Source organism: Cyprinus carpio, chromosome B16, assembly GCF_018340385.1.
Source record: "Cyprinus carpio isolate SPL01 chromosome B16, ASM1834038v1, whole genome shotgun sequence".
NCBI classification, from domain to species: domain Eukaryota; kingdom Metazoa; phylum Chordata; class Actinopteri; order Cypriniformes; family Cyprinidae; genus Cyprinus; species Cyprinus carpio.
In genome coordinates this window covers 26,816,378-26,833,976 of record NC_056612.1, presented here as the reverse complement: position 1 = coordinate 26,833,976, position 17,599 = coordinate 26,816,378, and the positions used below count along the sequence as shown (strand labels likewise).

The following is a 17,599-nucleotide window of genomic DNA, read 5'->3' as shown; positions in this document are numbered from 1 at the left end:
CTTCAGAACACACTAAACTGTGTAAACCTTCTCCCACAATGCAATGTGCATAACTTGTCCTTCATTTACAGTATAACAAACAAAAATGACAGAAGAGACTCACACTTGAAGTCCTTCCAGGTGACGGTCGGCTCTGGTCTGCCCACCGCCAGGCAAAAAAGATTCACGTCATCGCCTTCATTCACCGATTTATCCTGCGAGATGTTCACTATCCGGGCCGGCACTGCAAAAGAGATGTTTTAATTATGCTTAATAATAACAGAGTGAATATATTACATCTTAACTGATGTCAAAAATCAACCATAGTTTAGCCGAATAAATTTGCTGGAGACGGGTTGTTTGTTTCAGGGGTTATAAATGATTCCAATCAGCTGTTTTGGCTTAAATTCCCAAAGCAGAGGGCAATGCATAATGCCGGCCGGATAATGAGCCGGCCCTTGAATTTAAATGGCCTATGATCAGAGCTTTAATGAAGATGGCCACAAATTTGGCCTGCGAGGCATTCTCAAGCAGTCCATTTTTCAGGTTTGTAACAGGACAAAATACTTCTGACGATAAACTTAAAATTAGAACCAAAGCAGATCCATTGCTGTTGGAGGAGTGACTGGGGGGTGTAATTATTTTCGCTCATATCGCACTAAGACTAAAATTGAGGGCACAATGGTATCGAGCAAATACGGTCATCTGTCTGCAAAGCTCTGTGCGGCAGATAAAAGCCTGTGTTTGGCGAGATCGTTCTGGCCTGCCGGTTGGCCAGCAACGTACTCGAGATGCATTTTGAAAATGCTTCCCCTCCTTTTCATACTTCTTCACTTTGATATTTTCAATCTTGTGCTACAGGATGCACCACGCACGGCGCCATATACATAACAATTGACAACTTTCAGCCGGCGGGGTTGGAGTAAAGGGAGGGATGCAGGCAATCCATCAGCGGATCGCTCTGCTGCCAATAAATCACGTCAGGCTGGATCGCAGGACCTCTTACTCATGTTGCGTGTCCCGCTCCGCACCACTGGGCAACTAAAGGCCTTCTGGAAGATTACTGAGCATAGCCACCCCTCTGATCCTGATCACATCTTTGTCAGCCCCTCTTGTTTCTTTGGTACCAGCATTCATTTGTGCGATCGTTTCGTATGAGTTCCATGGCAGGAAGGAGAACATCATGGCACATGTTGACAATTATCACCCTGTTGTGAATATAATTATCAGAGCTGTAAATCACTAAGACTATATTCATAACTGCTTGCTACTCCTACTGTTTCTTTATTATGTATTAATTTGTGTGTGTATTATGTTTTTTTTCTTTATTAAAGAATGCTCTGCAATTTTATGCTTTGGTATCAAATCGGTCATTACATTGTGTAGAATACGACCAGAACACAGAATATTGTTCGATCAAATAAATTTGGAAAATGCTATATATAGATGCACAAATTTACATAATGCATCATGTCCAGATAAAATTAAGTGATGTATGGACAAATCTCATGAAAAACTGGTCACATCTCAACACAAATTCAAAATAAAAACTAGAAATTATATTTGCATAAAAATAAAAACAGTAATTGTGGCTTTATATATTATCTGAATTTGGACTTTATTTCTTGCAATTTTGTTTCTGATTTTTTTCCTCATAGTTTTTAAAATAAATTAATATTTTTATTCAGCAAGAATGCATTAAATTGAGCAAAAGTGACAGTAAAGACATTTAGAATGTTACAGATTTATATATATATATATATTTATCTTTCTGCTCTTTAAACAATCCTAAAAAAAAATCACGGTTTCCAGAAAAAAATTGAAATCAGCATTTTAGAATGATTTCTGAAGGATCATGTGACACTGAAGACTGGAGTAATGATGCTGAAAATTCAGCTGTGCATCACAGCAATAAATTTAATTTTACAATAAATTCAAATAGAAAATATTTATTTAAATATATTACTGATGGAAAACTTTTAAACATCAGTTCATATACAGTATATCTCACAATTCTGACTTTAATTGTCACAATTGTAAGATATAATGTCAGATTTAAATTCGCATTACATGATATAAAGTAGTTTTTGTGAGATATCAAGTCGCATTGTGTGATATGAAGTCAGAATTGCAAACTATATACAGTAGTGTGAACTAAATACATCAGATTTAAAACTGTGAGATTTAAAGTTGGCAACACTGGTTACTGGCAACTTTTTTTTTTTTTCCTACAGGCTTCTATTGAAATTCTGATCACAAAATGTACACACATTTCTGCCAATTACTTATTTTTCTGGACAACTGAAATGGGAGGAAACCTGTTTTAGAAACCATTCATATTTTTAGCCCCTATTGCATGTTTTCTTTATTATTGCAATTATTTTTGTGTTCATTAGTTATTTTTAGACGGCATGCAGATGAACATACCCTGAACGATGAGGTAGACGTGGGCCGTACGGGGCTGGTTTCTGGCCTGGAAGCTGCATGTGTAGGGTCCCTCGTCTGCCACCATCACTCGCTCAATCTTAATGGAGAAGTCGCTGTTGTTGTTGTTCACCAGAGAGACGCGGGAGTCCAGGGACCACTTATCTGTGCCCGTAAATAGGATGTTGGAGCGGTTCAGCCACGCGTTGTGTTTTGAGTGATCGTCTTTGTTTATTTTGAGTATGAGAGGGGGTTGAGATTGAAAAGAACAAGTCTGTGGCAGATACAATTGACTCGTTTGAGAGCATTTATTCAACTTGACGTGAATAAAAACAAGGTTGTGAGGGGCAGACGTGTGTTAACGTTCACAAATGACATTTTCCCCTCTATTTCTATCACTCAAAGCTTTGTTTTTTTATTTCTTTTTAATAAAATAACTTCCAGTGGCAATTATGTACTGTCATTGAATGAGGGCTAGTATTACATTTTACATTTAGCAGATTCACTTTTATGCTTTTATACTTAGAGTGTTTTAGTGTTATAATTTTTTATTTTTTTTTTTTTTTTTTTTTATTTTGTGTGTTTGCTTGGTCCCTGGGAGCCCACAACCTTTTACGCTGCTAACGCAATGCTCTACCACTGAGCCACAGGAACGTATGAAACAGCATGAAACTTTCTGTGTGAATCTTTCTTTCCTAATCGTTAAAAATTGCTCATCAGGTCAAAACATGCAGTATACAACTAGAACACACTGATTTAAAAAGAATTTTGTTTGATGCATTTTTTTTTTTTGCAAAATGCCAGACATAATTTACATGCAGCATGTCCAAATACAAAATAGTAATGTATGTTGGCAAATCTTATGAAAATCTGGTCACATTTCACCACAAAATCATAAAAAAAGAAGAAGAAATAAAGAAATTATATTTTGGATAAATATATATATAAATAAATGACGCCACAATGACACCAAAATGAAACGTTGATCACATTTCACCACAAAATCAAAAGAAATAAATAAGAAATTATATTTTGTTTTGATTATTTAATTTATATTATATATGTAATTTTGAATTTGTATAATTTTGATTTTTAATTATAATATATAAAGTTATTTTTGTTACATTTTTATGTTACATACAATAAAATGTTGGTCACATTTCACCATGAATTCAAAAGACAAAATAAGATTTTATATTTTGCATAAATATTTAGAATATACAAAATCAATAAATATTTAGCATAAATAAATAATTTACACAAACAAAATTGTTTTATTTTTAAGAGTTTTTTTATTTTAATGACAAAAAAGTTGGCCACATTTCACCACAAAATCAAAAGAACAAATTAGAAATTATATTTTTGCATACAGACAAAACAAAGCATATTTTGGATCCACTAACATTTTAAGAGAAGTACTTTAATCACAAATGAGCTTAAAGGTTAAGCGTGTAATTTTTTTTTTTTTTTCTTGTTGATGATAATAAAGGATTGTTGTGGGGTGGTAGTGTTGTTGTTGTTAAATTATTTTTTTTTTACTCAAAGCCTCGTTTTCATTTGTTTTAAATAAAATATTGCATCTATAGAATAACTTCCATAGGCAATTACTATGATGTCATTGAATGAGTGCATGAAACTTTCTGTGTCAATGTTTCTTTGGTAATCGTTACAACTCGCTCATAAGGTCCGGGTCATTAACTAGCTCATTAAGCTGACTAATCAGACCAGTAATGATTGCTTTCAAACTACAGAGTGCCACAAACACACAGTGACTCGACCAGAAAAGCCCAAATTGCCATCTAAAAACGTGGTGTGATGTTTATCAGTGCATAAGTAATCAATATACATACATGAATCCTCTACTATATGTTAAGGAAGAATATATTTAGGACTATTTTCAAAAGGAAGTGCAAATTGTATTTTCAATTCCGTTTTCCATTTGTGGATGCATAAACTGTGACATAATCCAAATGCAATTGCAAATCTTGCATTATCGCAAACGCAGTGAACACAGAACACAGTGACTGCCAAATTTCAAATGAAAAAGCAAAGTCCATTTGCAAATGTATTTTCTATGTCTTATGAGCTATGAGTTTATCATATTGCAATTCCTTTTGAAAATAGTCTGGAATATCCTTCCATAGTATGTCAACTCAAATGTTAATTCAGTTCGCAAGCACATAAGATGGTAATAAAATGGTTAATATTAGAGGGATGGCTTTGAATAAACCAATAAAAAGCTTTTTCTTTGTCACTATGTCTGGCAGGCATGTTCAAATCTTTTTCTGGCACTGTACAGTATGCCATGCGGAGGATGCAGTTTTGCTCTGGAGATCTGCCCTCACAGAAGCTTTTCTCCTTTATCCAAAATATGATTCACGTTTGCTGATGAGTAAACCCCATTTTAAAACATTTAGAGTCATATAAATTATTTGTCATGAAAAATTGCTGGAACATATTTGTTGCCTTGAAGCAACATTGTGTGGGAGTGGAACTATAGAGATATAGAGAATACTACAGTTATCATATGTTTTTATTTAATATTATTTTTTTTTATTTTTTTTTATTTTATTTAAAAAAAATCACCCATTTATTCATATTAATTTATTTTGGTATTTACTTTTTCTCCCAATTCTTAAATATAACTTTACTTATGTATGAAAACTGAATCAAGCATTTTTAAACTTTTTTTTTTCATAATGCATGCAAAAATATCATTCTAGGTTAATTTCAATAATTCAGTGAAAAAGTTAATTATTTTTATTAACATATAACACAGCACTATCACACTGCTTATCAAATGATCATTTATCCATATAAATTATTTAGGTAAATTATTTATAATTAAAAAAAATATATATAAATTATTCTGTATTTACTTAATTTTTCATAGCATGGAAACGGAATAAAACATTTTTAAAACTTGTTTTTCATAAAGCATGGAACAGATGGTTAATTTCAAGGCATATTTCAATATTTATGTCACAAAGTTTATAAAATATCACAGTACTTCTGCACTGCTCATTGCATTGTCCTTTTTTCATATGAATTATTTTTCTGTATTTACTTTACATTTAAAAGTCCTCCCAAATCCCATTTATAACTTTTCTTAAGAATGAAAACAGAATAATTAATTAATAATTAATAATTTAGTGCAAAATGCGTAAAATATCACACTGCTTATTCAAAATTATTCATTTATCCATATTATTTTTCGGTATTTACTTTAAATTAAAAATTACCCAATATAAAGTTTCTTACACATAAAAATGGAATCAAACATTTTTAACCCCTTAACTGTCACCGTCCCACCTGATTGTAATTTTGGCACTCTTTTTTTTGTTGTCCTTTTTCTCTATAAAATCTTTTAGTAATCACCATTATTATATATCATTTGAAAGCTTAGAAGCCCAAGATTCATCCTGTGAAAACCATTTTTTGAAATCGGACATTGCGTTACCATGGAAATGGTACTTTAAAGTCTTATGGCGGTCTCCTCCCCCTTAGTGGGGCAGTGTCTAGTGTCATATTACAAAATGCATTACGGTCTTTTTAGAATCAAAACTTTTTATAATCTTGGCAACAAACATATCATTGGAAGTGTCTGAGTCTCAGGATTCCATATTTGGTGGGTGGTGTTATTTTGAGTATTGAAGTAAAATTGTGACCGAAGAAATCTAGGTAAGAAAAATTCATTAAACAAAATTCAAGCAGAGTTCTGATGGCTCCCAGTGGCTATTTGTGGTATGGACGCCCTAAATAAAATCTCACAGAAACCTCAAATCCTTTTTTCATATCACTTCAAAATTTGGAACATAACTATTTAGACACAAGGCATTAATTTTATACCAATTTTAGAGTTAAAACCTGTTATGTAAAATATTTATAATAAATAAAATAAAAATAAAATTAACTATAGCGCATTTTTATTTACAGTACATTTAAACTTTCTATAACTCTTTGATACATTAATTTTTTGAAAAAATTCCACTTTTTGCCAAAATCTGCTAATTTCTTCTTTTAAAAGAGACCAACCTTAGGTCTATATTCCAAAGTGTTCATAAAATACAACAATTTAAGTTTGGATAGTGCACTTTAATGCCTATTTTAAAAAATGGGGGGTGACAGTTAACATTTTTTTTAATAATGCATGTAATAGAGGGTTAAATATCAGTGTAGGTACATTTCAATTATTTAAAAAGTTTAAATTATCACAGCACTTATTCACAACCCTTTAAACAAAATAATAATAACGAAAACTAAATGTCTGCCATTAGCCACTGGCTATTAAATGATTAAAAATGCATTTTTGTCACATTTTAGTTATAATTACTAAAGTTCTATCATAAAAAATGCTTGATTGCCTGATTATTTTTCCGAAAACTTTAGCTGTTAAGTTTTCAAATTATATTACACTAAAAAAAAAAAATAAATACTAACCAACAGTAGACTTATTGACAACTTGTGCACAGAGGGTTGATTCAGTAACGTAATCGGTTCTCTCTCAAATAAATATGTCTATTTGCTGACTTCAGTGGGGTCTATAAATACATTGATTTCAGTGGTGCAAAGATCAATGTTCACTGGAGAAGAGGCTCTAAACATGTCATTCTGGGTCTCGACTGGATGCTGCGCTTCACTGAGAGTCTATGAGAGCATCATGAGCACCATTAGCACCAAATCACCTGATTTGTTTATTGGACAGTGAGGCTTGCATTGAAGTATTTTCATCCTGAGAAGTCTGAAAGCTTCTCTACACAACCAATGATTGAGTTTCAAAAGGAACGTTGCAAAAACTAGCAGTGATGCGGATGACTGACAGCATTTGAAATTAAAAGCACTCCCGAGTCTGAAGTTAGTTGAAGTCTGTCTCAACACATTCGGGTTAGTGCTCTTGTCTTTTGCCTGCCGGCGTTTGTAAATAATGCAAAAATGCAATTCAGAGATTGGTTAATTTTTTGCATCAAGTATTGCCACTGTTTAGTTTAAGAATAAGCAACACTAAAGACAGCAAAATAAATACACAGATCGAAGAACTAACGTTGCCATATAACAACTGCGCTTCACATGCTTTTGAATCAGACCACATACTGTAACGCCATTGGTCGAGTGATATGCAGGAACCACAGTTGACCTCTAGATGTCACTGTTATGCTCTGCTCTGCTCTGCTCTTTAAATGGAGAAGTCGTGACACATTTAAGGCTTAAATATCACTCACATTCATGTCAGCTTTGACTTTCAGCGTATCAAACTGTGATATCACATCAATTCCCATTCCCGGTGCAGTTGTGTGGAATAATAATATGGTGCTTTTGAGAATATGAACCCCTGACGGCAGGTTCAGGAGTTCAATTGCTGGCTGATAGACTGAAACCAAGTCATTTCTGCCTGGAAACCGACTAACAACAAGACTAGAGAGAGTGAATTAAAATGTTAGAAATGCACCCTCCAGCGAGTGAGCATGAAAGGAGCAGTAGGGCTGGGCAATATGACCGTGTATACTGTGTGTGTGTGTGTGTATATATATATATATATATATATATATATATATATATATATATTGCTATCAGTAGCGGGTCTGCCTTACATTATTTAAACATGACAGCACTGGAAAAACACAGAATATTGTGAAAAAAAGGGGCATGTACCAAACGATTCAAGATGAGGAAGAAAACGGCCAAAAGCTTGGCAGTGTTATTTTAATATTATTTACATGCTCTTTTAGTATTATTATTTATATTTTTTCCAACTTTATTTCTCGTAATGTGTCTTAATGTCTTTATATTTAAAACTTTATTTCTCATAGTTGTGACTTAATTTGTCACAATATGGCACAATATGGTATCTCACAAACACCACTTTATCATAATGACTCTGTTTCTCATAATCGTGGTGTAATTTACCACAATGTATCTCTATATCTCATAATTGAAACTTTGTTTCTCATCGCTGTGACTTAATATCTCACTATGTGTATTTATATCTAACAATTGCCACTTTATGTCTCATAATTGTGACTTAAATTCTAAAGTCTTCATATCTCACAATTTATGCTTTATTTCTCATAACTGTGACCTTTTTTTTTTACAATTGGAACTTTATTTCTCATAATTGTGACCAAATTTCTCACAATTTGTCTTTATATCTTACAATTGCCACTTTATTTCTGACAGTTGTGTCTTATTATCTCACAATGCCTTTATTTCTCACAGCTGTCGGTTTATTTATCAAAGTTGACTTAATTTCTCTCAGTGTATCTTTATATCTCACAACTGTCACTTTATGTCTCTTTGTGTATCATAATTGTGATTTATTATCTCACAATGTGTCTTTAAACAGGTATGTCACAATTGTTGTAATCGAGAGTTTACCTTCCGTAATTGTGACTTTATACCACAACATTGTGACTTTTTAGTTCTTCTTTCACATTTTATCTCACAATTACATGTTTTATTAGGTAATTTGGTGAGTTTTGGGCCAAAACTGCCCCTCCCTACGGATCAACAGATCATTTCAAGAAAGTAAAAGAGTGTTTTTAAATCCATCGGGGAAAGAGCAGTGCAACTGAGACATCCCACTAGAACGACGCTTTCTCCTTCCAGCACGGTAATGTTGTCGGGCAAGTGTCCGAACTCGGCCGCCTGAGCACCAGTGGGTCCTGCCAAAGAAAACGAGAGAGAGACAGTGAGCATACAGCAGTTATTCAAGCAACAGAAGGTCCACTCTGTCCCCGAGTCCCCCGGGCGGCAGGACGCCGGGTACTGAGTACCTCATTGATCCTGGTCAGGCAGGATTTGTTTTTGTGGTTTTGCTTAGTTATTTGCAAGGAGAGAATAATAAGACCGCAAAGCGACAACATGGAGCCATGTCAGCGCTGGACCGGAGTGGTCTTTGATAATTAATTGGCTCGGTCCCCGTGCGCCGCGTGCCCACTTCATGCTCGTCGAACAGAACCCGATACTGAGAAAGACCCCCCAGGAAGAGGATTCGCACGGAGCGGCAGGAGCGTGAAATGAAGCGAAACCCCGCCACTGCAATGGGAACTAGAACCTACACACACACCCCACACACACACAACACACCCACACCCCACACACATGCAACACACAACACTCATAGCGCGTCGCATGATCAGTGTACAAACACATACACGTGCGTTCAATATGCACTAATCAAACTACACACGTGTCGTGATACAACAAACTCTGGGACTCAGAGGAAATTGGGAATTTGCTCGGGCTGTTTTGCATGTGGACCGACCACGTCACATTCCTTCTCAGTTTTCAACGCCATTCTTGTTCTTATCTATGCACTTCAAATACTCTCCAAACTTTCCTCTGCAAAATAGTGATTAGTGTGGCTTCCGCCACTAACTCTTCGTAATTGGGCTCCAGTCATCTAGCCACGTTTAACCGCTGCCAGATGCAGCGGGGGTAGGCACCGTCTTCCAGTCCTGCTCCATAATCCCCTGTCCTTAAATATCTGCTGGCCAATATTGGCTTCAGCCGGCCTTCGAGGTTTAATATATGCGACCACAAGTGCAGTCAAGGAGCACTAAGAAGCACACCCGGAAGGTCTTGTGGTGTATTACGCGAGTGAGCGTTCCGACATGAGTTTTTGTCCGCTGAGCTTAGCGATGTAACGCACAATGCATGCACAGGAACCCGACGGCTTTGCCAAGTGTGATTGGACAGTGGTTTATTGGACAGGGAGGAAGACAAAAGGAGACATGCGGCAATGCGATGGAGAATTTTTGGTGTTTTTTTGGTTTGAGGTGGGGGGAGGGCGGAATTGCACAGAGTAATGAAAAGAAGCGTGGGCTGCATTGTCATTCGTGTCATGGTATCGTACACAAATTGCATAAAGCTACTTTGCATTATCCGCTGAAGTGACCAGCAATGACATTGCTAAATTAAGTTTTCTCGACTTGGCGGTGCACAAGGGCACGGACTGATTTAAATCAGTAATTGCTTAATCATCTTTCATTATTTTTATTTTTTTTATTTTTTTTTTATTTTTAGTGCTTTAGTTCTTGGTTTTGTCTGTGCATTTGGTGTGGGAGTTATTATGGTTTGGTCTGTGCATTTGTGTGCAGCTAGTATGATATCTGCAGTATGCAGAAAATGTAGCTTATAGGCCGGGCACGCAATTTCACTACATGCAATCTATTTTGGTTTATAGGAACAGTTCACCTAAAAATGTAAATTAGCTGAAAATTTACTCACCCCCAGGACATCCAAGATGAAGATGAGTTTGTTTCTTCATCAGATTTGGGGAAATGTAGAATTCCATCACTTGCTCACCAATGGATGCTCTGCAGTGAATGGGTGCCGTCAGAATGAGAGTCCAAACAGCTGATAGTGGTGCAGATTGCTTGTGGATTATTGTGGTGTTTTTATCAGCTGTTTGGACTCTCATTCTGCGGGCACCCATTCACTTGCAGAGCATGCCATGGTGAACAGGGATGAACGCTACATTTCCTCAAATCTGTTCTAATAAAGAAACAAACTCATCTACATCTTGATTGGACTGAGGGTAAGAACATTTTCATGAAAGTCCCCCCCCCCCCAAAAAAAAATATTCCTAAATTGAGAACATTGCATTGTGGGATATATTGCATGCAATTTATATGCATACAGACATTCTGCATACTGCGCACAATATACATACTACAGTACTCAGAAATATATTAGTATGCACTGCAAACAGTCCATGAGTGGCACTTATAAATAAAATGAATGAATTAACTGAAAATATAAAAGTGTTTTTCTTGACTGACAGACATATAAGCCAGAAAAGAAGAACACTGATGGAGACTTTGGGCCTTAGACACACTTTGCATTACATTAAATTGAATAAAATGAATCACAGAAAATATCTCTGGCTCTTATAAATTGAAAAATTGCTCATTTATTCCATCAAGAACACTGCTGTATCTTACAGCGTGACAAATCCAGCATGACCTTCTGTTTGTGTTATGATTTCTTTTTTTTTTAAATCTTCTTCACAGCCCAAAATTAAGACATTTAAATGCAAAATAACCATATCTATTTCTAAGATGACCAAACTCACTAAAATTAAACTCGATGATTTTACTAGCAGCAAAGTACCATACCACATTTTCCATCATAAAAAAAATTAAATAAAAAAAACAGCATGCAATACATAGTTTTCACTGTGCAGGTTGCAGTTATTGGCACGCAAGTATTGCATTCTGAACATTTCTGAAATTCTCTGGCCTAAAAGCACATTTAGTTGCTATGCACTTCAGGATTCTAGGACACCCACATTTTCCTCCCACTCTCAGATGTTGGGAAAAAAAAAGCCAAGGTTCCTTTACTAACTGTTGCTCTTTGTTCCTTGATGTACGAAACAACCTTGTAGACGTCCTGACAAATAACAGCACGGTTCAATGAAACGAGCATTAAACTTAAAGCATTAAGGGTTATTTTTCTCATTTTACTTATTTTTAATTTCCGTTTCTTCTCTTCACACGCACACACACACTGGAATACTTTGCATCAAACAGATGATGCATGCACAAGGTAAAATCCCAATGCATTATGGGGAAGGTTATAAAACAGAGGGGGTTATTCCCTATTCCCTTTTCAATTCTTATCTTCATAGCTCAACTCGGCAGACTCAGAATTTTTAATACCTGGCAGGTTCCGCTCCCCAGCCTAGTCGTTTTTGTTATATCTCTAGCTGGGTCAAACACTCACATGCCGCGTGCGATGCCACAAATACGCTTGATTATGAAGTGCTCCATGCTATTTTTTTGCTGTCATGCTATTTTCGCTCTGTTGTGCAAACCACATTGGTCTTTTCCCAGGGTGTTCCCTGCAGAAATGAGATGACGGACCAGATTTGCTTACTGGGATAAAAGAATATTTGGGGGCAGTGAGGAATCCAACTTACATTAACATAATACAGGCAGAAAAATTAAGTTAAAATCACATTAGCTTGTGGTCTAAGATCTAAAATCACCATAAAAAACGAGGGTGAGCTTAAAAGGTCTGTGTAAATGTACCAGATATGTTCAATGCAGTGTAGCATAAAAAAACTCTATATTTTTAAATATTGTACATGTGAGAGGATATTGTGTGTTGTGTATATTGCATACATCATAGGTTTTTCAATATCTTAGCTGTCAAAACTCAATCTAGATCCCTGCGGACCAGAGGCAGCGCGTGAAAACAGCCGTGAAAGATTCAGTACAAAGTCACCATCTCTCAGAGAACGTCTGTCTGATTGACACACAAAGCAAATGGATCAAAGTTGATGCAGTTTTAGCGTTCATTTTAAGGGTCTATGTCGAAAAGGATTGTAGAATTTTTATTTTTTAAATATACATATAATTTACATAGATACTGTTATTTTAATTAATTAAAAAAAATGTAGTTAAATGTAACAAATACTAACATATTTTTAATGCAACTTTTATATTGCATTTAAAAAAAAGGCAGCTTAATCAATGAAAAAGATAATAATTTGACAGCTATTTATTTTCAAATAAATATATAAAATTATTAATGTAATTAATGTTTAGTTAAATGTAAAAGATAATAAAATATTTTAATGCATCTTTCATATTGCATTTTTTAATATTGCATTTTTTAATATATTATTTTTTTTTTTATTGTATTTTTTTTAATAGTAGTTTTAATCTATTAGATAATCAGTGAGAAAAAATGCTTGAGAGTTTATATTTTTTCCCAAATAATTATATAGTTATATACATATAAGTGTTAATTTAATTCATGTTTACAACATGTAGTTAAATGTAGCAAAAAACAAACTGGTAAATAAATAACATTTAACAATTAATTTAACATTAAAGTTTTTTTGTAACTTAATAATTATTGAAATGTGTGGTTAAATGAAACAATAAATTATTTTTTATGCAACTTTTTGATTTTGCATTTGCCAGTTGTTTTAAATTATTTTTGTGATTTTTGATTTTCCAGTTTTTTTATATCATTTCATTTTAAATGATTTTAGGTTTCCTTGGCATATGTTTGGATGATTTTTATTTTGTTAGCTGTTTGTGGATTTAAAAATTTATTTGGAAAGGTAATGATGTTTTATTTTTTCTTTTTTAAAACATTTTAAATTTTTTGTGAAGAAAATTATGATTGATTGTGCTTTTTTGTGCAACTTTTTAGACTTTGGTTTTTTGATTAGACTGACAGAGGATGATTTTTTTTTTTTTTTTTTTTATTTAGAACAAAATGCAAAATATTGTACTAACATGATAACTTGTGCATAATGCAAAGTGACAATAAAGTGATTAAGGCTATGCCCCGTAGCACTCACACCCATCATTATGAGAACCCCTACATTTGACTTTAGCGATTGGTCCCTAGCACCCTCAAACTGACTGCCTCCTCCCCCCCACACTGGACCCTCATCAATTTGCCTACCGCAGAAACAGGAGCACAGAGGATTGCAGTATGCACAGTGCTGCACTCTGCACTCACACACCTGGACAATAACAACACATATGTAAGGATGTTGTTTGTTGACTTCGGAGCTTTCAGCATTTAAACACCGTCATTCCCTCCAAGCTGACCACAAAACTTGGACACCTGGACATTAACACCTCCCCTCTGCAACTGGATTCATGGACTTTCTGACCAACAGGCCTCAGCATGTTCGGTCAGGCCACACCCACTCCCCACCATCACACCTTAACACCGGAGTACCACAGGGCTGTGTGCTGAGCCCATTCCTCTACTACTTTCTCTCTACACCCACGACTGCAAGCCTGTTGCATGGATCAAACTCCATCATTAGTCTTGCAGATGACACCACGGTGATTGGCCTCATCAGTGACAACGATGAGACTGCCTACAGGGATGAGGTTCAGCACCTGGCCACATGGTGCACTGACAATAAACCTGCTCCTTAACACCAGTAAAAAAAAAAGGAGCTCATTGTGGTGGACTTCAGGAAAGAAGAAAGGAAGCACGCTGGACCCCATCCACATTAACGGTTTTGGGTTGTTGAACGTGTCCCCCCTCCAGCTTCAAGTTCCTGGGAACCACCATCCGGAGGACCTGTCCTGGACCACAAAAAACACCTCCAGCCTGGTCAAGAAGGCCTCAACCACGCCTCTTTCTTCCTCAGAAACACTGAAGAAGAACCACTGTCTTCAGCCATAGTGGTGAACTTTTACCGGTGTGTGCGATTGAGAGCAATCTGAACCACGCTGCATCACAGTCCTGGTATGGGGAACTGCACGGTGGCTGACCGCAAAACACCTGCAGAGGTGGTGTGAAAACTGCCCAACGCATTCACAGGAACAACCCATTTCCCCTGCTATTGAGGACATCCAGAGAAAAACGCTGCTCTACAGTCGATCTCGCAGCATTCTTAAGGACTCCTCTCACCCTGACCTAGACTGTTTAACCTCCTGCCTTCCGGGAGGCGCTCCTTCAGGAGGCCTCCGGACAAGGACCATCAGATCCAGGAACAGCTTTTTTTCCCCTACAGCTGTCTCCTTGCTGAACTCTGCCCTCTGACACCCCCACACCATACACACAGACTCCTCCCCCACTTCATCACTACATCTGACTGATTTACTTTTATTTATTTATTTACAACAAAGCAAAACAGCAAACCTGCTATTACTTGCATACTGTCCTGTTTCATCCAGGAACACTGAATAGACCCATTTGCACACTGAAATATTTTTCTATGCACTTTACTTTCCATTGCAATAGTGTAAATTGTTTCATATGCTTCATAGGTTCTGCCTATAGTGTTTTTATACATTACACTTCACAATTTTCATCTGTATAATATGTTCATACCTAGTACACCTATCGTATATCATGCTGATAGTATTTAAAATCTGTAAATTTTGTCCATAATACTTATCTGTATAGTGTATTGTACATGATGTAGACCTTGTATATTCTGTACTTTACTGCTTATTGCACTTCTGGTTAGATGCTAACTGCGATTTTCCGTTTTTGCCTTGTACCTTACATGTGCAGTGACAATAAAGTTGAATCTAATCTAATCTAATCTAATTTGATTTGAATTTTATGGCAGTATAAAGAAAGAACTAAATAATTTATGAACAAAAGGACTAACTACACTGAAACTGAAAGCCACGATACAAAACTAGATTAAAAAACTAGCAAAGTGTCAACACTACAGCAAGCGTGGAGCCGCAGGAGCCGAAGCAGCATGAAAAGGCAGTTTTCACAGTAGCAGCTACTTTCTCCAGATCATTAACACCATGATGAAGCTCTGGCATTCATTCAGCAGCACTTACATTTCATCTCTTGGTCCAACAACTCAAAGCTCTCTTTAGCTCTGTCCTTCAAAGTTAAATGTCTTCCTAAAGCATCTAGAGACACTAGAGACACTCGCCATCCTTTAACTGTTCACTGGGCCTAAAACAGATGCATCATTTGCTGGGTTCGGAGCTTAGCCTCACGGAGGCTTCAGGGCTGGATTCCCTGAGACCTGTGGGACATTAATTCAAACATGATTTGTACCCCCTTGACTTTTACATGCTCTCATTTGTAATTGCACTTGCTTGTGGCGCAAAGTTATTAACAAAAGCGAGCTGGAGTTCGACGGCGGAGAGCCGCGGCGCCTTTGTACTGCACATCTATTGCTCGCTGCCCTTGATCATCAAATAAACACTGAAACTTTTGAAAGCCAAACCATCACGAATGCTGAGGACTGAGGGAAAATAATAAATGTGTGATCATAACCTGCTGAAAACAGTCTCAGGAGGAAAAGTAGGAAGACATTACTCTATTTCTATAAACCACATGTGAATATCTATTTAGTGAATCATGCAAAATAGAATATAAAAACGTATAAATTTATATAAAAATATGAAGAAATAATTTTACAAATAAAAGGTACTTTATCGCTAGTTTTTTTTATTTATACATCTCTATAAAAGATGTGGATATATCTACTCAGAGCATTGTAATACATAAAATTTACTTATAAAGTTATGATTTTTTTTTTTTTTTTGGTTTTATTTTTATACATAATAAACAGGAATTTTGTGAATTATCCGAAAGAGAATATGTATATTAAAATATATAAATAAATAAACTTTACAAATAAGAAATGACTTCATCTCATTTGAATTTTTTTTATTTTTGTTTAGATGTATACATAATCATAAATAAATATCTATTTAGTAAATCGTCCAATTAAAAAAAAAAAGATTGTATAAAGTATGAAAATGTATATTAAAATAAAGAATACTTTACAAATGAAAGTACATCATCTCATTGATGACATCTTCATTGTTTTTTCTTTTATTAATATAAGATTGGTAATCTAACAGTTTCAATGTTTTGTGAATTTCTGCAGCCACTGAGTTGCAATACTACAGTTGACCACTAGTCATTGATGGAGCATGACAGTCATATGGACAAAGACCACAAGAAAAAAAAAAAAAAATCTGTTAAAGGGAAGACAGTGGATGAAGAAGAGAAGTGGGCGGCACACCACAACCAGTTAAAAGTTTACAGAGGCGCTTCCTTCTGACACCTTGATGATGAAGAGAGGCAGCCCAGAATTATCAGATGGTTGAAGCCGGAGACTGGAGCGGATTAAACATTAACTGGCAGATAGATCCATTTTTTCCACGTCTGATCCCATTAACTCTGGCTGGGCCGCGTGAAGCCCCTGTACGCTCTCAGTCGAGTTCAGATCGCGGCTTCATACCTGCCCTTTGGCCACCTGTCACATCCACAGGATTCAACCACCTGGTCACCGCTTACTCAAGAACAAGACGGATCGCTCAGAATTTCACATGAGTAGAGATTTGAGCTTCCTTATTGAAAAGACCAGCATGTTAGCATCATTAGCCACTTAACTAGCTGAAAGGAACAGTCCAGCCCAAAATTCAGTCTTTATTTACAGCAGAGCGTAACAACTTTCAGTGAAAAATGACAAATAAAGTTCTCATAAGACTTCAGTACAGATGTCATTTTAATTTATTTTCTTGTTCAATGAGTGATAAATGGCAGATATTATAACATTTATACAGTATACAGTCCTTTTTAACTGCTTTCTATGTAAAGTAGTGCTAAATGTCTCTTAAAATATGCAGAAAAAATATGCATATAAATAATAATATAAAAACCAATATTGGCTTTTATGCTTACCAAACCTGCATTTATTTGATTAAAATACAGTAAAAATACAGTA

The 17,599-nt window shown here is 35.6% G+C and overlaps 1 protein-coding gene across 1 annotated transcript in view; it reads right to left on the bottom strand.

Annotated features, from left to right (window-relative positions):
• LOC109078012 (igLON family member 5-like) overlaps positions 1-17,599 on the bottom strand; it is a 173,499-nt gene that overhangs the window by 20,720 nt on the left and 135,180 nt on the right. Inside the window, exons 2-4 of the mRNA XM_042741753.1 lie at positions 8,970-9,062; positions 2,407-2,628; positions 104-223 (exon numbers count right to left, since the gene is read on the bottom strand). Coding sequence (XP_042597687.1) covers positions 104-223; positions 2,407-2,628; positions 8,970-9,062 — 435 coding nt within the window. The remainder of the gene's footprint in view (positions 1-103; positions 224-2,406; positions 2,629-8,969; positions 9,063-17,599) is intronic.